This window comes from Rattus rattus, chromosome 11, assembly GCF_011064425.1.
Source record: "Rattus rattus isolate New Zealand chromosome 11, Rrattus_CSIRO_v1, whole genome shotgun sequence".
Taxonomy (NCBI): domain Eukaryota; kingdom Metazoa; phylum Chordata; class Mammalia; order Rodentia; family Muridae; genus Rattus; species Rattus rattus.
Genome location: NC_046164.1, coordinates 93,475,764 through 93,499,139, shown reverse-complemented (window position 1 = coordinate 93,499,139; position 23,376 = coordinate 93,475,764). Strand labels below are relative to the sequence as shown.

The 23,376-nt window shown below is 40.4% G+C and overlaps 1 protein-coding gene across 1 annotated transcript in view; it reads left to right on the top strand.

The window, feature by feature from the left end:
• The window catches only part of Usp34 (ubiquitin specific peptidase 34), a 188,289-nt gene that overhangs the window by 129,639 nt on the left and 35,274 nt on the right, over positions 1-23,376 (top strand). The window contains exons 44-60 of the mRNA XM_032915874.1: positions 168-233; positions 3,357-3,503; positions 3,589-3,645; positions 3,734-3,811; positions 4,203-4,297; positions 8,248-8,420; positions 12,449-12,602; positions 14,733-14,811; positions 15,259-15,312; positions 15,420-15,515; positions 17,929-17,993; positions 18,081-18,156; positions 18,253-18,300; positions 18,456-18,521; positions 20,642-20,722; positions 22,643-22,728; positions 23,151-23,319. Of these exons, the coding sequence (XP_032771765.1) occupies positions 168-233; positions 3,357-3,503; positions 3,589-3,645; positions 3,734-3,811; positions 4,203-4,297; positions 8,248-8,420; positions 12,449-12,602; positions 14,733-14,811; positions 15,259-15,312; positions 15,420-15,515; positions 17,929-17,993; positions 18,081-18,156; positions 18,253-18,300; positions 18,456-18,521; positions 20,642-20,722; positions 22,643-22,728; positions 23,151-23,319 (1,590 nt within the window). The remainder of the gene's footprint in view (positions 1-167; positions 234-3,356; positions 3,504-3,588; positions 3,646-3,733; positions 3,812-4,202; positions 4,298-8,247; positions 8,421-12,448; positions 12,603-14,732; positions 14,812-15,258; positions 15,313-15,419; positions 15,516-17,928; positions 17,994-18,080; positions 18,157-18,252; positions 18,301-18,455; positions 18,522-20,641; positions 20,723-22,642; positions 22,729-23,150; positions 23,320-23,376) is intronic.

Genomic DNA, 23,376 nt, shown 5'->3' with positions numbered 1-23,376 from the left:
ACTGTGGTGGAGAGATACCCTGAGTTTTCTGAGAGAGAGAGAGAGTGAAACGTGAGGTGTTTCCTTCCACACAGCTGAAAGGGTGAAGAGGCGCAGTGTTCACTTGTAGGTCTCTGGGATGTCCGCTGCCACCCTTCGTGTTCTCACTGTTTCCTCTTGACTTTCAGTATTCAGAAGATATGAAGCACAAGACTACTCTTCTGGAACTCCAGAAAATGTTTACATATTTAATGGTATGTTTGAAAAATTTGCAAAATTAACTATTTAGATTTTTTTTTAAACAAAAAGTAAAGGTAGTGACCATAAATATTATACTGACTTTGTTGATTAGACTTCCTGTTTTCTTTTTCCTTTTTTTTTGGAGCTGGGGACCGAACCCAGGGCCTTGCGCTTGCTAGGCAAACGCTCTACCGCTGAGCTAAATCCCCAACCCCGACTTCCTGTTTTCAAACAAAGTTTTTTGTTATCTTTCTTCTTTGTTATAAAGACTTAGTAATCACAACTGAGTTACTTATGTTCTATTAATTTGTCCTTTATTTCTTGTATTTTTCCTGTCACTGGTTGCCTTTTCAAGGAAACCACCATGACCAAAAACAACTTGGGAAGGAAAGTTACACTTGCACAGTAAACTGTTTGTCACCAAAGGAAGTCAGGACAAGAACTCCAAAACAGGGCAGATCCTGGAGGCAGGAGCTGATGCAGAGGCCATGGAGGGTGCTGCTTACTGGCTTGCTCCTCATGGCTTGCTCAGCCTGCCTTCTTATATAACCAGGACCACAAGTTTAGCAATTGCACCACTCATGATGGACTGGGTTTTCCCTCATCAATCACTAAGAAAATGCCCTACAGGCTTGCATACAGCCAGATCTCATGGAGATGTTTTCTTAGTTAAGGTTTTCCCTCTCTGCTGATTTCTAGCTTGTGTCAAGTTGATGTGAAACCAGCGACTGCACTGATTTAACTCTTTTATACAAGCTTTCTAACTGGTGTCTCTTTGTCCCTTTTAAGTCTTATCTTCACATCAGCAAAAGTAATGGATTTAAAAAAAAAAAAAAAGCAGCTAGATTGGGCTGGAGAGATGGCTCAGTGGTTAAGAGCACTGACTGCTCTTCCAGAGGTCCTGATTTCAATTCCCAGCAACCACATGGTGGCTCACAACCATCTGTAATGGGATCCGATGCCCTCTTCTGGGGTGTCTGAAGACAGCTACATTCTAAAGATGAGCTATAGTGTATTCATATACACAAAATAATAAATACATCTTTAAAAAGAGAAAAAGAATCTAGCCGGTGTCCTAGAGGATCTGGTCCTGTTCCCAGCATCCATCCGGAGCTCACAACCCTCTGTAACCAGGTTCCCAGGATCTGATGGTCTCTTCTGGCCACAGTAGGCACTGCATGTGCTTGGTGCACAGACAGACATGCAGACACAGCTCCATATAAAGAAAATAAAAGTAAATAAAAGTTACTTGAAAACAACAAGATCTTTTCTGTATTGGGACCTCACTTAAAGCTGTTTAGAGCTCGCCGTATTTGTTGAGTTTTGCCCTCCCACAATATCAGTCAGTCACAGTTGCTTGTAAACCCAGCTTTCTTCCCTAGTTATGCAGACAGTACGTGCACGCACACATAGATTAAAACAGAAAGCGAATTTTACGGCCTGCCTTTTCAGTTATTTTTTTGAAATTATAATTTAATTACAATTCTCCTGTCCCTTTTCTACCGCTAAAACTTTCCCTATATCCCTCCCTGCTCTCTTTCAAACACTTGGTCTTTCCCCCCACCAATTGTTACTGTGTGTATCTATGCATATATATCCCTAAATATAGCCTATCCAGGACATATACTGTTTCTTGTATCTGTGTTTTCAGAGCTGACAGTTTAGCACATATCTCATAACAGGAGAAGTTTTTAAAACATTTCATTCTTTTTACAGGATGTATTGTATTTATTGTCTTATTCATGCTACTTAACCAGCTTCACATTGAGCCCTTGAAGCCCATTACCTAGCTGCTTTTCCATTTGTATGGTTATTTGTACAAGGTTTTTCAGAACTTTTCTCTATTTCCTTCCTGTTGTCTAATCAACTAGAGGTCTTAGAGTCAACAAAATATTTGTTAGTTTCCGTGTTTCTCTTCTCCTTCTGATACTAAGTTTTACCTGTTAGAATCTTCAGTACAGATTATGTCATCAGTGTCCTGTAATCTCAGACTGAAAAAAATGTGCTTTTCTAAGCAAAATAGAAAATGTATTGATTCTTTTTGATGTTGCCTCATTCTAGGGCAGGGTATTGCTGTGTATGTGGATCTTTTTCTTAAAATCCTGTCCCAGCTATGTGAATGTTTGGAACACAGGCACAGCACCACTGTGCCCTGGTTGTTAAACTTTTCTTTTAAGAGAGGTTGAGCACATTTGAAGTGACAGAATCAGAAACTGCTCTTTAAACCAAGCCCTCTCTGCCAAATAAGGTTTCTCTGTTTAGCCTGGCTGTCCTGGAGCAGGCCATAGAGCAGGCTGTCCTGGAGCAGGCCATAGAGCAGGCTGTCCTGGAGCAGGCTGTAGAGCAGGCTGTCCTGGAGCAGGCTGTAGAGCAGGCTGTCCTGGAGCAGCCGTAGAGCAGGCTGTCCTGGAGCAGCCGTAGAGCAGGCTGGCCTCAGACTCAGCAGTATCCCAGCCTCTGCTTTCTGAGCACTGGGATCCACACTGTGCCCTCACTCCTAACTCTGATCTGAGCTGCTTTAAAGAAAATTCCATAAAGTTCAGTGTATGGAAACTTGCTTGGCTTGCAAAAGTTTATTTTATGCTTTATAATTAAAATTTGAGTTCCAATAATAATTTCATAAGATAAATTTATAATCTCAACATCTGGATCATTAAACTAAAAATACCATTCAACTCAGACAAGAGAAGTGAAGGGCGTATCTGGAAAAATTGTCTTCAGCTGACGGTAGTGGAGAATTCCTCCAGCCCTAGCTTGCAGGAGTCTAAAACAGGCAGCGGGATATTTTGAAGTCTGCCCGGGCTACCGTGAGTGGGGGGGGTGAGGGGGGGTGGGAGCGTGGCGATGGGAACAAATGTTCTTACTTGCTTTGTTGTTTTGAGTTTGGATTTTGTCTTATTTTCTGTTGGGGCAGAGATTTTGTTGTTGTTTCAGTGCTTAATTGCTTGGCTTTTGTTCTTACATTTTTGAGCTAGAGTCTCGTAAATCCAGGAGGTCCTGATTCTTTAGCCCTGGATTCCAGGTCCTCCTCCTTACACCTTCTAAGTGCTGAGGACATGGCGTTTCCCACACCGTGTGATTGTTGTTGTTAGTGCTCATTCGCTCCTCACTTGTGTCTCTCCCCCCCTTCTCTGCAGGAGAGTGAGTGCAAAGCATACAACCCTAGGCCTTTCTGTAAGACTTACACGATGGATAAGCAGCCTCTGAACACCGGGGAGCAGAAGGACATGACAGAGTTTTTCACAGACCTCATTACCAAAGTGGAAGAAATGTCTCCAGAACTGGTTAGTGCCAGAATACTGAAAATTTGTCTGAAATTTATTGAAATTTGAATTTCAATCACTGACTCTGATTTGTTTTATATTAAAGAAAAATACTGTCAAAAGCCTGTTTGGAGGTGTCATAACAAACAATGTTGTTTCTTTGGTAAGTATATCTGTTTGTTGTTTTTTAAGGTTTTTTTGGGTAGGGACACTTGTAATAAATTGCTAATTTTTGCTTGTTGATCATCCAGGACTGTGAACATGTCAGTCAAACTGCTGAAGAGTTCTACACCGTGAGGTGCCAGGTGGCGGACATGAAGAATATCTACGTGAGTGACTCTGCACACACACACTCACACACACTCACACACACATATACTCACACACACACTCACACACACACACATACTCACACACACACTCACACTCACACACACACTCACACTCACACAACAGATTCGTCATGAGAAGAAATTGCTGTTTCCATGCATTTTTTCTTTTTTTTGCTCTTTAAGTATTAGACTATCTAATTGCTTATTTCCCAGTAAAAGGGTAAATATTTTTTAAAAGTTAGATTTCATATGAGCCAAAAAAAAAAATAATAATTTAATTTGAAATTGCCTTTTACCAAAAAGGAAATTGATTTTTTTTTTTTTGTGTATTCTCATCAAATTGCATGCTGCAAATCATGTCAACTTCCCAATGTTGGTTTACACATAGGAATCTCTTGATGAAGTCACTATTAAAGATACCTTAGAAGGGGACAACATGTACACTTGTTCTCATTGTGGGAAGAAAGTCCGAGCGGAGAAAAGGTATGTTGTCTGAAATGTAATTTCACTTTGATAAATTACCCACAGGAATAGAAAGACAAACTAAGGATAGCGTGTAGACCTTGATAGCAACTGCGTGTAAATGTGATGTCAGTAATGGACAGACAGTACAGTGTAAGCAGGCATATTACTGTTTGAGCTCAGTATCACTAAGGAACTGTTACCATTCAGTGAAGTTTAATTTAACATATACAGGAGGATGGGAAGTGGGAATCTCTAAACTTGTCATCTCTCTGAGTCTTCTTAGAAGAGACATGAAAGATGAGGGTAGTGATCATACTTGTGTGTGTGCACTGACTCAGGTGTCTAGTTTTAGTGACTGGTTTCTACTAGATAATAAAGCACTTTTTAGTTTGGAAGTACTTTTACATGATTAAATTTAGTCAGTACATCATGTTGTGGTAAATTACTATCATCGTTATTATTAATATCAAAATTGTTTTTCATTTAACAGTTGAAGGTGTGGTTTCACAGAAAGATCAGGGTTACTTCTCGAATGTTGGTCTCTAGGGCAGCAGATTCAGATGAGTGGAACAGTTTATGTCTGCTGAACCTGCGCTCTCTCTGCTCGGAACTGTCTTATAAGCAGTCTCCTCCTGACCGGATCTTTGAAAAAGATCTGAGCGGAAGCTAAATTTGGAGGTTAAAATTTTAGTTTAGAAGTTTAAAGCTGGAGAGATGGCTCAGTGGTTAAGAGCACTGACTGCTCTTCCAGAGGTCCTGAGTTCAATTCCCAGCAACCACATGGTGGCTCACAGCCATGAAATATAGTGAAGTCTCGGGCCCTCTTCTGGCCTGTAGGTGTACGTGCAGATCCTCATACATTACTAAGTACTAAGTTCCTGTAGGACTTTCCAAGTCCTTCTTGTCCTTGCACTACAGATACTGATTCTCTTTTGGATTACTTGTGTTTGGATGCATTTATCATGAACACTTCCTTGGGTTATAATTCTTATAGATATTTTTGGAAAATAATAGTTTAACATTCCTCAAATGTAAAAAAGAAGCATAGCTGGGACTCAGGAACGAGCTTAGTAAACATTCACAGTGCTCCTGCTGAGGACATTTCGTGGTTGCTCATAGCCGTCTGTAACTCTAGCTCCAAGGAGCTTCAAGGACACACTCATACATGCACCCCTGCAAACACCCCACCCCCACCCCAGCAAACTATTAAAAAAGAGTAGCAAAAGTGTGAGCTGAAGAGACGCTCAGTATACAAGAACACTTTGATCATCCAGAGGGTCTGAGTTCAGCACCTACATCTGTGGCTCATAACTGCCTGTAACTCCAGCTTCGAGGGCTGGTATGGTGACACATGTCTTTAAATCCAGCACTCAGGAGGCAGAGGCAGAGGCAGAGGCAGATGGAGCTCTTGAAAGTTTTAGGACAGCCAGGACTACATGTCCTGTGTCCAAAATCAAACAAACATCAACTGGAAACCTAACTCCAGCTACAGGTATTCATGGCCCTTCTGGTCCCATGGAAACCCCCACATATGGCTTGCATATATACGGACACACAGAAATACATATAAGTAAAAGTGAACCTTTAAAAAAATAATAATCCTGAGTTCAGTCCCCAGCTCCGGGGGGAAAAAAAAAATCCAAGGCTAGCCTGGTCTACAGAATGAGTTCGAGGACATCCCAGGCTAACTTGGGGAGAGACAAAAGGGGGAGGAGGGGAGGAGGGAGTGAAACCCTTAAAAAAAAAAAAAAAAGCATTGTCTGCCTTTGGGAAAGCTGTGTGTCCACCCACTCCCTCTAAACCAAGTACCTGCAGCAGCCCACACAGTACTTCTAGAGAAAGTCCCTCATTTTACTTCAGTCAGGTAGGTGTTTATAAAGTAGTCTCATTGGAAAAATGATTATTTCCTGCACATTGGTTGATCCTGTGCCATAATAACACATTCATTCTTAAAATTTTTTACGTGAGATGCCAGGTGTTTCTCAGTCAGTTGGGCCGTTTGATGGCTCAGCAGTAGTACATTATGGAATTAACAGGTTAAGTCTTTGTGGGGTCACTGTGCTTGTAACTGGTGTCCATGAGAAATAGATAAAGCATGTAGAAAGAGAAAGCATTGCCATCACCAAGTTATAGAACCAGATTATAGTCCCTTTCACTTTCATATATTTCTATTCTTTCACGATTAAGACATGAATATGGATTTTATGGTGTGTGAGCATACATGTGTGCAGGGATACACATAGGCATGTGTGTGTGTGTGTGTGTGTGTGTGTGTGTGTGTGTGTGTGTGTGTGTAGAAAACACAGGTCAATGTTGTATATCTGTCTTGGTTTTTCTATTCTTGCTGTTGGGGTTTGTTGTTGTTTTGTGGCTTTTTTTTTTTTTTTTTTGGCTCTTCAGGGTTTTTTCTGTGTAACTGAGCCCTGGCTGTCCTGGACTCAACTTTGTAGACCAGTTTGACCTCTAACTTATGGAGATCTGCCAGCTTCTGCCTCCCATGTGCTGTGTGTAAAGCTGTGTGCCACCACATCCAGCCTTCTTTCTTTTCTCTCTTTTTTTTTAAGATTTATTTATTATATAAGTACACTGTAGCTGTCTTCAGACACACCAGAAGAGGGCATCAGATCCCATTACAGATGGTTGTGAGCCACCATGTGGTTTCTGGGAATTGAACTCAGGACCTCTAGAAGAGCAGTCAGTGCTCTTAACCTCTGAGCCATCTCTCCAGCCCCCATCTTGGTTTTTTTTTTTTTTTTTTTTTTTTTTTAAACAAAGTGTTTTAACGAACACGGAGCCTGCTGTTTAGGGAGTCTGTCAGAAAGTCCCAAGGCTTTTCTTTTCTCTTTCTTTTTGGTGCTGCTACTGCACCAGGCTTTTATATAAATCCTGGGGGTATGAACTCAGGGCTTTGTGCCTTACTAACTGTGTCATCTTTCTAGCCTCTTGTCTCTCCCTTACTACTTAAATGCTTGAGGAGTCAGTAAAATGGAGCCTCAGATAGAAGCATCATTTGCAGTACAAGCCTTAAGACCTGAGTTCAGCTCTAGAACCTGCCCATGTAGAACAGTGGCTGTGGTGGCATGTGCATCCATCCTCTCAGTACTCCTAACCCAAGACAGTACATGCAGACCAGTCACCTGGAAGCTTACAGTCCATCTGTCTGTAACATACAGTGCAGCGGAAACAAGGCCTTGCATCAACAAGGAGAGAAGAGAAAACTCCTGAAAGACTCCTGAAAGTTGTGTCTGACTTTCACACACGTATACATACACACACATACAAACAAATTTTAAAAACTGAGCTGGGAAGATGGCTCAATGGTCACAAATTGTTTGCTGTGTAAGCAAGTGTACACCTGAGTTTAGACCACCAGCCCCCACCGTGAAAGACCAGCATGGGAATATGCATCTGCTTCCCAAGTGCTATAAAGTTGAAGTAGGAAGATGCCAACAGTAAAAATGCAAAAAAAAAAAAAAAAAAAAGATGCAAACAGTAAACAGTAAAAAGAGATCCTTTCGTTAACAAAACCAAAAAAGGTAAAGGCTCTCTGTTCCTAAGACCTACACCCACGGTTGATTGTTGGGATGCACATTGTGGACGTTGAAGTCCAGCTCTATAAATTATCCCCTGAATACTACACCAATGGTATGATAAATGCTCTCCACACACTTCAACAAGAGTGTGCACATATGTGCAGACACACTAATCCAACCAATGAATAAAATATTCTAGCTATTAAAGAAATACAACAGAGAATGATAGATGTTTCCTAATGTCAACCCCTGGCCTCCCATAGATGGCTGTGTGGATGAGCACACTCCTCCCCGCACCCCAGTCAAAATAGATGACTTGTAGTATTGCTGCTTTACATTGATTATTAGATTAATAGATGTAGCACAAATACAAATGGAACTAAGGTATTTTTAAATAGAAAATCTAATAAATTTGTCTCCCTCCTCATCCCTCAGGGCTTGTTTCAAGAAATTACCTCGTATTCTGAGTTTCAATACTATGAGATATACATTTAATATGGTCACGATGATGAAAGAGAAAGTGAATACGCACTTTTCCTTCCCCTTACGTTTGGACATGACACCCTATACAGAAGATTTCCTCATGGGGAAGAGTGATAGGAAAGAAGGTAAGTTCTTCTTCTCAGGCCTCTGTTAGTGAAAGTCTTTGTTAACAAGGAAACTCTGAACGGAAAAGGGCTTATGCTACCTTTCAACTACATGGTTCTAAAAACTAAATAAAATCTTATTAAAAGTATTTTTGTGTGCATGCTGTCTGCATGTATGTGTAGCACATACATACAGTGCCCAGAGAAGCCAGAAGAGGGCATCAGATTCCCTGCAGCTGGAGTTAAAGATGGCTGTGATCCACGATTTTGGGTGTTGGGAATTCACCCAGGTCTTATGGAAAAGCCGGCAGTGTTGTTACCTACTGAGCTTTCTCTCCATCCCAGAAAGAACACTTGCTTTAGAGACCATGTAGTGTATTTACTCACTGAGCTCATATTCAGACTCTTCGAGGATCATGGTCTATCTTTTTTTTCCAGTGACTGTTTATTTGTGCCCTCGGAAAACTGAAGTCATGGTCAGTCTTATACTGAGCTTGAAATTGTAATTTATTGCCAAATGCAGTGAGTGTCACGGGTCTTGAGGAATCACAGCATTTGTGAGAAAGTAATACTAGAGCTGAGATGTGAGAAAGTAATACTAAGAGCCTGAGGAGAAGGGATGCGTTCTTGAGCACAAGGGTAGCAGAATGACTATGGAGACAAACTAAAGCACAGTAGTTATGGCCCTGGACCATATTAACAGTTTTGTCCTTTTTTATTATTTGTTATATGACCGTTAGATTGGTTTGTTTCATTTGTTTTTTTAAGGCCGTGTTTCTATGTGTAGCCCTGCCTGTCCTGGAACTCACTCTGTAGGCTGTCTTTGAACTCAGAGATCTGCCTGCCTCTGCCTCCTCAGTGCTGGGATCAAAGGTGTAGATTAGATTTTTAAGCAGAGAAGTTGTACAATAGCAGGCTGTTAGGAAAGGTTACTTTCAGATGGGGTGAAGAAAGGTGAAGAGTATAAGGGTGCAATTCTTACAAACCACAGTGAGGATGGTGTTGCAGTAAAAATAAAAATGGCGGGGTTGGGGATTTAGCTCAGTGGTAGAGTGCTTGCCTAGGAAGCGCAAGGCCCTGGGTTCGGTCCCCAGCTCCAAAAAATAAAAAATAAAAATGGCGGCAGAACTGGTTCCTGTGTGTACCCTGGCAGTTGCTAGTTCTGGCTCCAGCGGGCTGTTGGAACTAGCCCTAATTTTTCTCAGATCAGTATCTCTCCTGGTAGCTCTCTGCTAGCCAAGAACTCTCTGGTTCCAGCTTCCCAGTAAAATCAGGGCTCTAGAAGTCCAGCAGCGGCTGGCCTATCACAGATCCCTGCCTCCATGAACTCTGCCCACACTCCCAGCAACCACCCCCTGGTAGTTAAAGAATAAACTCCCAGCTACCCGGTAAATCAAGACTCAACAAACTGTAGCCCAACGATCATTATATGTTAAATTCTCAACCCACAATACATACACACAATAAACTTACAACCAGTTGATAAGATATAGTTTGCCCATCTAGACAACATAAAATCCTGTACTCATCCATTCCTTAAGAATAGTCATAACAACAACCTGTAATATGTGCAGAGAGAAATCTTAACATCTGTTGCCATGTTCTCTCAGCAGCCTCTTGCTCCGGCCTCCTCTACCTCTCTAAAAACTTTTCCCACCCCCTTCCTTCTCGTTCCGTCACAGGCCTCATTCTGTCCTGTACCTGCCTTCACCTGCATAATGACATCAACCCACAGGATGGTGCTTTAGATGAGAAGGCACCAACTAAATAGGCAGAATTAATAAGTTTTCTTCTGTTTTGGACATGGGCCTTTGTGCCTGCTAGCATTGTACCAATACATCCCCATACCCTAGAATTCTTAAGTGGATGAGTAAATGAACTATTGAATTGTCCCTTTGTAATGTAGACTGTTCTTAAAGCAGCAGCAGTAAAATAGTGACAGAACCACACAGCTCTAGGTTCCCCACACACACAGCTCTTGGTTCCCCACACACACAGCTCTAGGTTCCCCACACACACACCTCTTGGTTCCCCACACACACAGCTCTAGGTTCCCCACACACACAGCTCTTGGTTCCCCACACACACAGCTCGCTTGCTTACCAGAGCTTACTCAGTTACTAGAGACAGGATGAGAAGCCATGAGGGTTGATTTTTAATTAGCGCAATGGTGAAGAGAGTTTGAATCAGTATTTTAAAGTCTTCAAAAATGAACAGTCCCAGGAAAGTAGATCTAAAGTAATTGGCATAAGATCTTGGTTGTATTTATCACAGCAGTTTGATTTAAAAGTAGAAGTGGGAGCCAGGCATGGGGTGCACTCTTTTAATCTCAGCCCTCAGGAGGCAGAAGCAGAGTAGGTAGAGCTCTGAGTTTGAGGCCAGGGCTACGGAGTGAGTTCCGGTATAGCCAGGTGACATAGAGAAAACCGTCTTGAAAAATGAAAAAGGAAGAAATAAAGTTAAAAAAAAAGTGGGAGAGTTGGGGATTCAGCTCAGCGGTAGAGTGCTTGGTTAGCAAGCACAGGGCCCTGGGTTCGGTCCTCAGCTTCAAAAAAGAAAAAAAAAAAAAGCAGGAAGCCAGATTTAAGTGACAGAGCTAAGTAACAGTGACCACCAAACTATTTCAAGGACCACAGGGCTTTTGTATGTTGTGCTTTTGTGAGGTTTGTTTTGGTTTGTTCTTCATTTGCTTTTGGGGTTTTTTTTAGTCTTTTTTTAATTTTCAAGATAGGATCTCACTGTAGCCCTGGGTGTACTTGCCATATATACCAGGTTGGCCTAAGCCGGAGATTCATTCTCCTGCCTCTGCCTCCCTGCTGCTGGGATTAAAGGCTTGCACCACCATAGCCAGCCCAGCAGAGGGCTCCTTAAGGGCATTTCTTCATAACACCACAGTCCTTGTTCTATGGTGAGGGCTAAGGCAATGTTGTGTGTAAAATTTAGTGAATCAGGAAGCCAGTATCCTATCCTAACTGTAGGAAAGAGCATCCAGTTTAATCCTCACTCCAGTGCTAGCATTTTAACATATAGTAAGCACGTAGCCTCACTGAACGGGAAATGAGAAATGTAATCAGTGAGCTATAGTCTGATTTCTTCAAGAGAACTAACTGATCTTCAAAGATAGGAAAGCATACAGTCAGAGTGTGAAGGAGTATGAAGTTAGGGAGAAAGGTCTTCTTAGGATTTGTATGGCATTGCAGTAAGCGGTCTCCATGAGTAATTTGGAAGTAGGGATGAGCAGTGGCCACTCTGTACACCCTGCTCTTAGACCTTTCCAGCCCATTTGGAGTATCATGGTGCGACGCCCTCTTAGGCGTCCATTGTATTTTCATGTGATGCTTTGTTCCTCGCATGGAGGCCTTAAGGAGTTTGTTAGGCCTTTAGCTATACGTTCAGATCTTAGCATTGGCTTCCGTGCGCATATTCAGGCTCCTTGCCCACGGCTTTAAAGCTGCGACTTTTCCTTGTGCCGTCTTGTAGCCGGCACACTGGAGCCAGTCTGCTCTGCCTTCCTCCTACGTTTAGGTTTTCTCTTTGTGTGTGTTGCACAAACCTATGCCATTTTTAGACTTGTCAGATCAATTAATATCTTTGCTTAGTGTCCACTGTTACTTTTTGGTTTTAAAATGCTTCAAATTAGAATGATGCCTTTATTTTTACAAACATAAAACTCCTATTATGCTATCAATACAGCGCTTAGCATAAGACAAAAGACTAAGGCTTTTTAGGTCTTGTACTTGCTGATGGGAAAAATAAACTTGGAAGAAAAAGCAGGCGATACTATTTTAAAGGGTTTACTGATTAAACACAGTTCATGTTGGGACTGTATATAATTATAAACTAAAAATGGTTAATTTTTCTCAGTTAATTATATAGTATGTTCCTTCTATCAGTAAGCTATGGCCTAACAAATAGTTCTTATACATATTTTATATATAAAGCTTTTATTTCTTTTTCTGTACCTAAAATACTTTATAAAACATAATCTTAAAATGACATTGTTACATGTTTTCAAAATGATTTATTATGTCATGTACATTATTTTAAAGGTTTTAAAGACGTTGGTGATCATTCAAAAGACACAGAGAGCTATGAGTATGACTTGATCGGAGTGACTGTTCACACAGGAACGGCAGATGGTGGGCACTATTACAGCTTCATCAGAGACATAGTCAATCCTCATGCTTATAAGAACAATAAATGGTGAGTTTTTAGTGTTCTTCTTTAATAAAATCCCAGTTTTAAGGATATATGTTTATGGTAGTTCTTCCTTCTGATGAATTTTTAGTTTCATAGAAACTTTCTATGAAATTAGGCAAAATATTAAATACTGTGTGTGTGTGTGTGTCTGTCTGTCTGTCTGTTTTGTCTATATGGGTAGGCAGATAGACTGGTGGATGCATTGAAGTCAGACTTTGTGCTGGTCACAGGGATCCACGTCAGGTAGTCCTGCTTGGCAGTAAGTACCTATATTTGCTGAGCCGGCTTGGTAGTCTAGAAAAGATATTTTTCAGTTCAAGGCAACTCTCAAACAAATAGAAATCTTTTTTAAAAAGCTTTATTTATTTATTATATAGAAGTACACTGTAGCTGTCTTCAGACACACCAGAAGAGGGCATCAGATCCCGTTACAGACGGTTGTGAGCCACCATGTGGTTGCTGGGAATTGAACTCAGGACCTCTGGAAGAGCAGTCAGTGCTCTTGACCGCTGAGCCATCTCTCCAGCCTTAGAAATCAATTCTTAAGTTGATAAATAGGTCTAAAATTTTTAGAATGTAATATAAGTCTTCCTTTGAAAAATAACAGTCTTTTATTAAACTTTTATTAACAGTCTTAGGAAATCCATAGGCAAAATTGTACCCTCCAAATCTTGTTCACTCTTTCAGACACTGTTTACTGAATGCCATCTATCTAGTGGTTACAGAGTGTTCTGTATGCTATGTAAAAGTTACCTGCATCTCCTCTGTTTGTTCTCTTTACCTTACTCCTTCCACATGTTGTTTTGTTGGGATTTTTTTTTTTTTGTTGGTTTTTTTTGTTGTTGTTTTTTGTTTTTTTCCGGAGCTGGGGACCGAACCCAGGGCCTTTTGCCTGCTAGGTAAGCGCTCTACCACTGAGCTAAATCCCCAACCCCTTTTTTGTTTTTGTTTTTGTTTTTTTTAAATCAAGTAAGGATCAGTCACTTGATGACTGACCTTTTCTGGTCTTTAGATGTTTCTAGGAAGTGCCCTGTGTACAGATCTGTGTGTGTGATCAGGCCTTCGTCTGATTGTTGGAAAGGCTGCTTTGGACAAAACACACAGCTGCTCAGTGATCTCCACGAAATTTCCAGAATAATTGCATTCAGCTCTTGGTCTGATTTTTTTTCAGTCATTGCTAAAATGTCCCTTTTCAGAAACACATCCTCCCCACTTCTCCTTCCAGCCTCTCCCATCCATGCTTTTTATCTACTTAGATATGTTTGTGAGAGGGTTCAATTGCTCTGCTCAGATATTTTAAAATGATGTCTATATCTGATCACATTGTTGAATCTTTCCTAGTTACTTTATATGTTCGATATTTAAGCACTTTATTTTTGGTCATGTCCAGTGATTATTGAATCTGTCAGATTGCATGAGTGTGTGTACCCTAGGGATGGATTCCATTGTCTCACTGTGAGGCAAAAGTCTCCGAATCAGACGTCTTAGATTTTCTTTTTCTTTTTTTTAAATTGAATATTATGTATTTATATTTCAAATGTTAGCCCCTTTCCTGGTTTTCACTCTGGAACCCCCCCCCCCACTTGCTTCTATGAGGGAGCTCCCCCATCCACCCACTCCTACTTCACTACCCTGGGGAATCTCTACACTGGGGAATCGAGCCTTCACAGGACCAAGGGCTTCTCCCTCCTATTGATGCCAGAAAATGCCATCCTCTGCTACTTACGTGGCTGGAGCCATAGGTTCATCCCTGTGTACTCTTTGGTTGGTGATTTAGTCCCTGGGAGCTCTGGGTTAGGCCAAGGCCCTGGTTGGGGGAGGGGGCCACCCATTCATCTCCAAATTTTTAACCCAGAATGGCTCCTGTTTAAAGGAAATCTGGAGACAAAGTGTGGAGCAGAGACTGAAGGAAAGGCCATCCAGAGACGTGTTAGATTTTTAAGGTGATTTTGGTTCTTAAAAATTACACTCCCAATTTCTAGGTTAGTGTTATAAAAACAAGAATCTATTGGAATCTACCTCATCAAATAATTTGACTGATAACCTAAGTCTTTCTTTTTAAATAATACAGTCTGCGTATGTACATGGCTATCCAGTACACACACATTTGTCAGTGCATCTGCTCTGTTGTAGGTACCTTTTTAACGATGCTGAGGTAAAGCCTTTTGATTCTGCTCAGCTTGCCTCTGAATGCTTTGGTGGCGAGATGACGGTAAGTTTGATTTAGAAATGTAAGTAGTTTATGACTTCGTAGTTAATTATAAGATTTAGCATCATACTCACTTACATCTGTTGTTAATTCAATCCAAGATTTGTTATGTGTTTGATGTATATGCTAGGCAGTAAGAAATGTTTAAAAGTGTTATTTCTACCTTAAACATAGATAGATGAAGAAAGCCAGATGAAAAAATTAAATCGTAAGATAGAAATCAAATTATAGAGGTAGAATGATTATGATTAAACGTGCTGGTTATTCAAAATGTCCATGTGCGCACATGGGCTCCTGAGTCTCAAATGGGCCTCCCACTGAAGTAAGCCCTCTGCACATGTATATAGGATTTCTATGAACATACTGCAATTTTGATGTTGTTTCCAAGGTTACTTTGAAGTTTCACATGGGTGTTTATGAAATTATGTTTGTACTTTTTTTTTGCTGCAGACAAAAACCTATGATTCGGTTACAGATAAATTCATGGATTTCTCCTTTGAAAAGGTGATCATTTTTTTCATATCTAATAATTTAACATGTCCTATATTGTTTTTAATTTTATTTTATACTTTGTGAAAAATTAAATCATGTTTTCTCTTTGCTTCATAAAGACACATAGTGCATACATGCTGTTTTACAAACGCATGGAACCAGAAGAAGAAAATGGCAGAGAATACAAATTTGATGTTTCATCAGAGTTATTAGAGGTAAACATTGCTTTTATTTTTAGCAGTAGTTTTAATTACATTAGGTGTTTGTGCAAAAAATACTTGAGTATAAAAGCTAGCAGTGTAACATTAAGATCTGTAACCCCAGTTAGAGTTTAGGATAATTACAAAATAGTATAACGGGACTGGAGAGATGGCTCAGTGGTTAAGAGCACTGACTGTTCTTCCAGAGGTCCTGAGTTCAAATCCCAGCAACCACATAGTGACTCACAACCATCTGTAATGGAATCCGGATGCCCTCTTCTGGTGTGTCTGAAGACAATTACAGTGTACTCATAACAAAAAAGAATAAATAAGTTAAAAAAAAAAAAACCAGTATAACAATACTGGGCCACAGTAGGTGAGTGGAGTATGTATAGGGTAGTGGGGGAAGAGTGCTTGCTGCCCTTTCAGAGGCTTACACCCACCCAGCACCCACCCTCACCTGGGAGCTCACAACCACCAGTGGCCTCAGAGCCATAGAAAATGACACTTCTATAGTCTAAAATGCCTGTTTTTTTTTTTTTTTTTTTTTTTTGGAGCTGGGGACCCACCCCAGGGCCTTGCGCTTTCTGGGCAAGCCCTCTCCCCTTGCGCTAAATCCCCAACCCCAAAATGCCTGTTTTTAAATGTACATTTAACTTTTGCAGGTACATGTGCACACACACACACACACACACACCCATCAAATTCTGCTTATTGGTATATTTAGTAATTAAAAGAAGATATATTGCTGTAATGTTGAGTGAGTAGAGGAGGAAAATCTGAACAACAAGAGGTTAAACCAAGAAGATTTAAAAGTATAGTATGGAAGTTTAACCCTTTAACATACATCCAGTTAACTTTAAACACAGTATATTGATACATTACCAAAAGGACTGGAAGAGAACCAAGCTGGCCTACTTAGGGAGTAGACTACAAGTATTGACTCTTCTCCAAGACACACTATGCTTAGGTCCATAAGCAGAGGCTAAGAGCCTGGCTCTTACTACATAACTAGAAATGAGAGCATGACCGAAGGTAAGATGTTTGGGAAAGGGCTTTCTTATAAGGTAAGCTTTCTTAGCATGGCAGACATCCAGTCTAGAAGTACTCAAAGTGTGCAGCACTAGGCATTCAGTGACGGAGCCTGTAATCTCCCAGCTACCCTGAGGCACAGCCCCGATACAGGCTGGGACAGCAAGTAGACGTAGTGGAATGCTTTTACTGGAGAATTAAAGCGGTACTGTCAGTTGAGAATAAAGGTGCTCACTAAATGAAATAACCATGGCGGTGTGTGCTGGGAAGGCTAAGTCTGTGTAGAGGACTGCTGTTATTTTAAAGCCAGTTACAATGTCAGTCCTCTTTCAAAAATAAAAATAAAAAAGAAAAGGAAATGTAGAGCTAATGAACATAGCAGTGGCAATATTTCGGACAGAAGTCTGTTAAAATGTAATGAACCTGGGCACATGGTTAGGACACTCAGGGCACCCACTACCCAAAGACAATGTATGGCAAAGGCTGGAAGCATGGAGGGTTTCCTAGGACAGCAGGACAGGACAGTTATTAATCCAAGAACCTTGTTCTAATTAAACGTCTAATTAAAATCTACCACACAATTTTTATCTTCAAATTTTAAATTCTGTCTTTATCAAATTATAGCATGCCTTACATTTTCTTACATATTTGTTCTTTCGGCATGATTTCTGAGCTTATACTTCAAAATCTTTATAAATAATGTTAAATACTTGTGACCACTGAGATAGACAGATAAATAACAAATTGTAGAAGGGCACGTTGTGGGGCTGAAGCAGTGGCTCAGTGGTTAAGGCACTACTGTGCCTACAGAGGACCTAGGTTTGGCTCCCAGCTTGTGTTAGCTCATAGCCCTGTCACTCTTGCTCTGACAGTTCCAAGCCTTCCTCTTTCCTCCAGAGCAGGAAGTACACTACTGTTAAACGTATGTGTACACAGGTATACTCATACACATCAAATAAAAACTTTAAACAAAGGGTAGAGTCAGTAACCGCCTTTCTTCTAAGATTAATGTATTTTTTAAAAATTTCATGTGTGTACTCTGCCTGCATTTGTATGTGTGTACCATATATGTGTCTTGTGCCTGTGGAGGGCAGAAGGTGGCATTGGCTTCCCGGAACTGGGTTTATGGATGGTTATGAGCCACTGCGTGGGAGTTGAGAACTGAACCAGTTCCTCATAAAAATAACAAGTGCTCTTAATGGTTGAGCCATGTCTCAGAATCTAGGAACTACTTTTATATTAATTATACTTGGAAGAAAAAGTCAACTTGAATTTTAATGCATATTTATTGGTGTGGTAAATTTGTAAGTTTTTAGGATACACCTTTTCATGTTAAATAAAAATATTGGTAAAATATATTAAACTGCATTCTGATAAATGCAATTTTTTTCTCCAGTGGATTTGGCATGATAACATGCAATTTTTACAAGACAAAAACATTTTCGAACACACTTATTTTGGGTAAGTTTGGGTAAATTTAGTCTTCTTTTTGTTTTCCTCTAAAGAAAGACTTCTGTAAGAATTTAATTAACTCTTTTTAAATTCCAGGTTTATGTGGCAGCTGTGTAGTTGTATTCCTAGCACATTACCAGATCCTAAAGCTGTGTCCCTGATGACAGCGAAGGTGATGATTAGCTCAGATAGCTTTGTCAAATTTATTGCTATACAATAATCGAGTCTTTCATTGCTTAACTGTTTGTTTATTTGTTTTTCTTAACAGTTAAGCACTTCCTTTGTTTTAGAGACATTCATTCATTCAAAAGAAAAGGTATGTGTTCTCCTCCCCCCTACCCCCCCAGCAGATTTTTGTGCCTGTCATCGTCATCATCATCATCACCATCATTAACATCATTTTAATTATGTTTTGGTGTTTGTTATCATTGGCATAAAGTCCGTATCTTGACTATTTTTTTCCTTTTTAAGCCAACAATGCTTCAGTGGATTGAGCTGCTGACCAAACAGTTTAACAACAGTCAAGCAGCCTGTGAGGTAAGATGACAGCCAACATTGCACAGCTCAAAATTCTCTAACTTGAAAGTTGTTTGTTTGTTTTTAATTAGATAAAGCAAAAAAAATTGTTTTCGGGCTGGAGAGATGGCTCAGTGGTTAGGAGCTCTTCTAGAGGTCCTGAGTTCAATCTCCAGCAACCACATGGTGGCTCACAACCATCTGTAATGGGATCCGATGCCCTCTTCTGGTGTGTCTGAAGACAGCTACAGTGTACTCATTAAAAAAAAAAATCTTTTTAAAAAATTGTTCTTATCTGTTAAGAGTCTCATGTATGTTGTTCTTAATATTTGATCACTTAGACAGTTATACTTCAAATCTATTATACAGATTAAGTTTATAATCAGTTCATTTTCTTAGTCTTTCATAGTGTTATACAAGTATAAAAATTTCAGTTTTGGGGTTGGGGATTTAGCTTAGTGGTAGAGCGCTTGCCTAGCAAGCACAAGGCCCTGGGTTCGGCCCCCAGCTCCAAAAAAAAAAAAAAAAAAAAAAAATTCAGTTTCAGTGTGATCCTGCAGAACTGTAATCCCTGCTCACAGGTGGGAGAAACAGAATAATCATGAGCCAAGGCCAGTGTGGGATGGACATGGATGGAGGGGGGTGTGCGTGCGTGCGTGCGTGCGTGCGTGTGTGTAGACAGAGTGATAATGTGAGAGTTATAGTTCAAGGTTAGCCGGCGTTATGTAGTAAGACCTTGCATGAAGGTCAGTGACAGTCCACATCATTCTCGGACTTCCTCCCCCCTTTCACAGAGAGGTGTCTTTCTCTGCCCCTCAGTCCTTCAGTATGGGGTTACAGGCCTGCACCTCCACACCCAGCTCTTAACTAATTTTTACTTTCATATTAAGTAATACATCGAGAACCTAGCAAGATGCCGAGTAGCACTTGGTTCCCAAGCCTCAAGGCCTGAATTCAATCCCTGGAGACCATTTAATGATGGGAGGAGTGAGTTTTCTCCTGAGTCCATCCTACTCCCACATGTATGCACACACATATGTGCCATACACATATACATGCAGAATGGTAATACACACCAAATTTTTTAAAAGCCTCATCTATATCCTGGTAGATGGATTCTTGCCCACTTTTATCTCCTCCCCGTTAGAGGGGAAGTGTGTCCCTAGGTAATTTACTGTAGATAGCGACAACTCTGGTCCTGTCCTAATGCAGTCACTGATCGCAGACAGAAGCATAGTTCTTCCCAGGAATGTGGACTCTTTCACACATGGAAAATGGTGGCATAGCTGCTAAAAGATGAAATTAAGTTGAAAAGTTTTCTTCCTTATATCCTGTAATTTTAGCAGGTAGCACTGTTAAAAAACCTGTTCCTTAGTAATTGCATTAAGTTTTTAAGTAACATGGGGAAAAGTCAAAGTGAAATGTTGGCTTTGCCTGCTACACAGCTTCCACAGAGAGTAATTTCAGTACCTAAGCTCTCTCTGACACCTTCTGTCAGAGGATATGCTTACACAGCATTCTCAAAAATAGCATATATTTTGGTTTGGTTTGGTTTTGGTTTTTCCAGACCAAACAGGTTTCTCTGTGTAATCCTGGCTATCTTTGAATTATATCTATCAGTAGATCAGGGTGGTCTTGAGCTCAGAGATCTGTCTGCCTCTGCATCTCAAGTGCTGGGATTAAAGGTGTAAGCTTCATATTTTTAATAATAAATACTCAGTATGTGTGTTGAACAGAGGAGAACTTTACAAATCTGTAACAAGTGAAGTTAAGCAGTTGTGTGCGTTCAGCAAGCACAGAGGCTGGTGTCCTCCGCCAGCAGTGGTTTTCACTAGGGTTGAATTAGTGTTTGGACAAGGTCTACATTTGCATTTCTCTTAAGTCTCTCTATATTGTCACAGCTCCTTCTGTCCCCATGACACTCTGTCCTGCCTAGTACCTCACACTGTGTCTATACAGTGATGGAGTTACGTCTCTGGAGCCCTATGATAAAGGCTTAACGCTTCATAACAGTTATACAGGTCATCTTAGTAAGGAGCTAAACTAATGGAAACATCAAGTAAATATCTTTATTTGTGATTTGTCTTCTTTAACTTAACAAGTATTGTTTGAGTATTAAATCACATTCTATTTTCTTACAGTGGTTTTTAGACCGCATGGCTGATGATGACTGGTGGCCAATGCAGATACTAATTAAGTGTCCCAATCAAATTGTGAGACAGGTAAGGAAGGATCTTTAAAAAGAGAAGTAACTTTCAGTTCATTGTAAATTGGTCTATACATGGCATTGAAAATAATTTGCAAAGCTCTGTCTCCTATCATAAAAGTCATTTGCTTTTTTTTTTCCCAGCTCCTTTAATACCAAGTGCCACTAGGAAGTGATAGGAGCTCTTCCCTTTGTATGATAGGTCCAGCCTTTAATGCCAGTCCCTTTCCTGTCCTTACAGAGTCTGCCCTGAGTATTGTGGTAGAACACTACATGTATAGGGAAAATTCATTCTTGTGCCAAATGGATCCACTTGTTTCTCTTAAATCATTAGAAGAGTTACCAGTGAATGTTCAAGCATTGTTTTAAAGTCGTGTTTCATATATCAAAAACTTAATCTGAGGTAGAGAGATGGCTCAGTGGTTAAGAGCACTGACTATTCTTCCAGAGGACCTGACTTCAATTCCTAGCAACCACATGGTGGCTCACAACCATCTGTAAAGGGATCTGATGCCCTCTTCTGGTGTGTGTGAGTACAGTGACAGTGTACTCATACAAATAAAACAGATCTTTATAAAAAACCTTTATCTGCATTTTGCCACTTACCAATTGTTATTGATGGACAATTTTTTGTTGGGGACATTATCATTATTTACATAGATACACTTTTCTAAATGACCTATAGCACATAGTCCTAAGAGAAGTCTTATTTAAAAGTTACCCAAATCTAAGTGTAAACTTTGATATCTTTTTTTATAGTACATTCAGAATATCAGTAGCCACTGTGTAACCTTAGGACATGCGTTCCCTCCCAGGGAATCCCTAGTAGCTTCTCTAAGTGCCTCTCAGCTGCTCCTCTGCTCCTCATCTCTGTGGTTGCTCTGCGCTCTGCATTCTTACAGGGTCATGGTGATCTCTTCCGTGAGTGGCTGCTTTGACTTAATCCTTTTAAGATTTGTCCATGTTAAAATGTGTCTCTGGAATTGGGTATGGTGGCTTATGCCTATAATCCCAACATTCAGGAGGGTTTAGGAAGATCACCATGTGTTTGAGAGCCGCTTGGGCTAAAACAGTGAGACCTGTTCTTAACAAACAGGAAAAAGTAAAAAAAACCCTATCCGTACTTCACCCCCCCACCCCCAGCCTCATTTCCCATTGAAGGGTTAAAATATTTTATCTGTTCATTAGTTGAACATTTGAGATTTCTGCTTTTCACTTATTTTGTTGAAGCAGAGTCTGACTGTATAACTACCTGTCCTGGAACTCACTAGGTAGATAACCAGCCTCGTTTGGAACTTGCACCAGTCCTCCTGTCTCAGAATACAGAACATCAGTGTTGGAGGGTGTGGCCCTCCATACAACAGTATTCCTACTTTCTGGCTGCTTTGAAAGCAGATAAAGCCATCTGCCTGTAAGATTTTATTTTGATCTGTTTATTTTGATTTTGTTTTGGTATATATTTAAAAGTGGAATTTGGTATATACTTCAAACAGGTTATACATAGTCATTCTTGTATTTAATTAACATTTTTCATCCTGTAAGAGTCTACAGCACCACATTTCTCAAATGGATATGTGTGGGCTTCAGTTTCACTGCATCTTTTCCAACACACATGCACCAGCAGAGGAGGGTCCGAAAGAGTCTGAATCTATGTTCCTGAGTCCAGTAGTCTGAGTGTCCCCTCTTAGCATCCGTAAAACTGAATTCCTAAAAATAATTTTCTGGGCTGGGGATTATACTTGGGACTTTGGTGCATTCTGAAGTCCATGGCACTATCAAGCTGTGTCCCTGACTGACTTTTCTGTTGGGTCTCCCTGTACTTGAAGACATCACAGAGGTGCCTCAAGCAGGTGGCGCTCATGCTCCCCTTCTGTGCACTGTCCTGTGGGTGTGGGCCAGCTATGTCTGCTCCCTAATGTGAGCTTCTCCTTTAAAGATGTTCCAGCGCTTATGCATCCATGTGATCCAGAGGCTGAGACCCGTGCATGCGCATCTCTATCTACAGCCAGGGATGGAGGATGGGTAAGAGGCCCGCACAACCAAGGCTTTTGAGGGGACTTCAGGAGATACTGGAATATAAAAATTTGTCTCAAGAAAGGAAGACTAGTATTGAAATTTTAACTAAATGCATCTTTAAGATTTTGAACCAACTAAACAACTTTTTGTTTGTATTGATTTAGTTCCTGTAATGAGAGAATAACTATGTGCATTATTTAAGTTGGTATTTGCTTCAAAAAATTAAAGGATTGGAGTTTTAACAATTGTTCCCCTAGTAGCTGGCACACACCTTTGATCTCAGGCCGTCCAGGCCCACACAGCCAACCTTGTCTCAACAAACAAAACAAAACAAAACAAACAAAGACCAGAAAAGTAGTTTTCATCCTAGACAGTATCTGTCTGCAGATGTGTTGTGTTCTCTGAGGTCTGTTTGTTTTCATTTCCAGGTCAGATGATATGGATGCCTCAGTAGAAGACATTGGAGGTCGCTCATGTGTCACTCGATTTGTCAGAACTCTGTTGCTAATTATGGAGCACGGTGTGAAACCTCACAGCAAACATCTCACCGAGTATTTCGCTTTCCTTTATGAGTTTGCCAAAATGGGTGAAGAAGAGGTAAAGCTAGTTCTTGTTTGATTGGTTTTTGTTTTGAATTATATACTCTTTTAACAT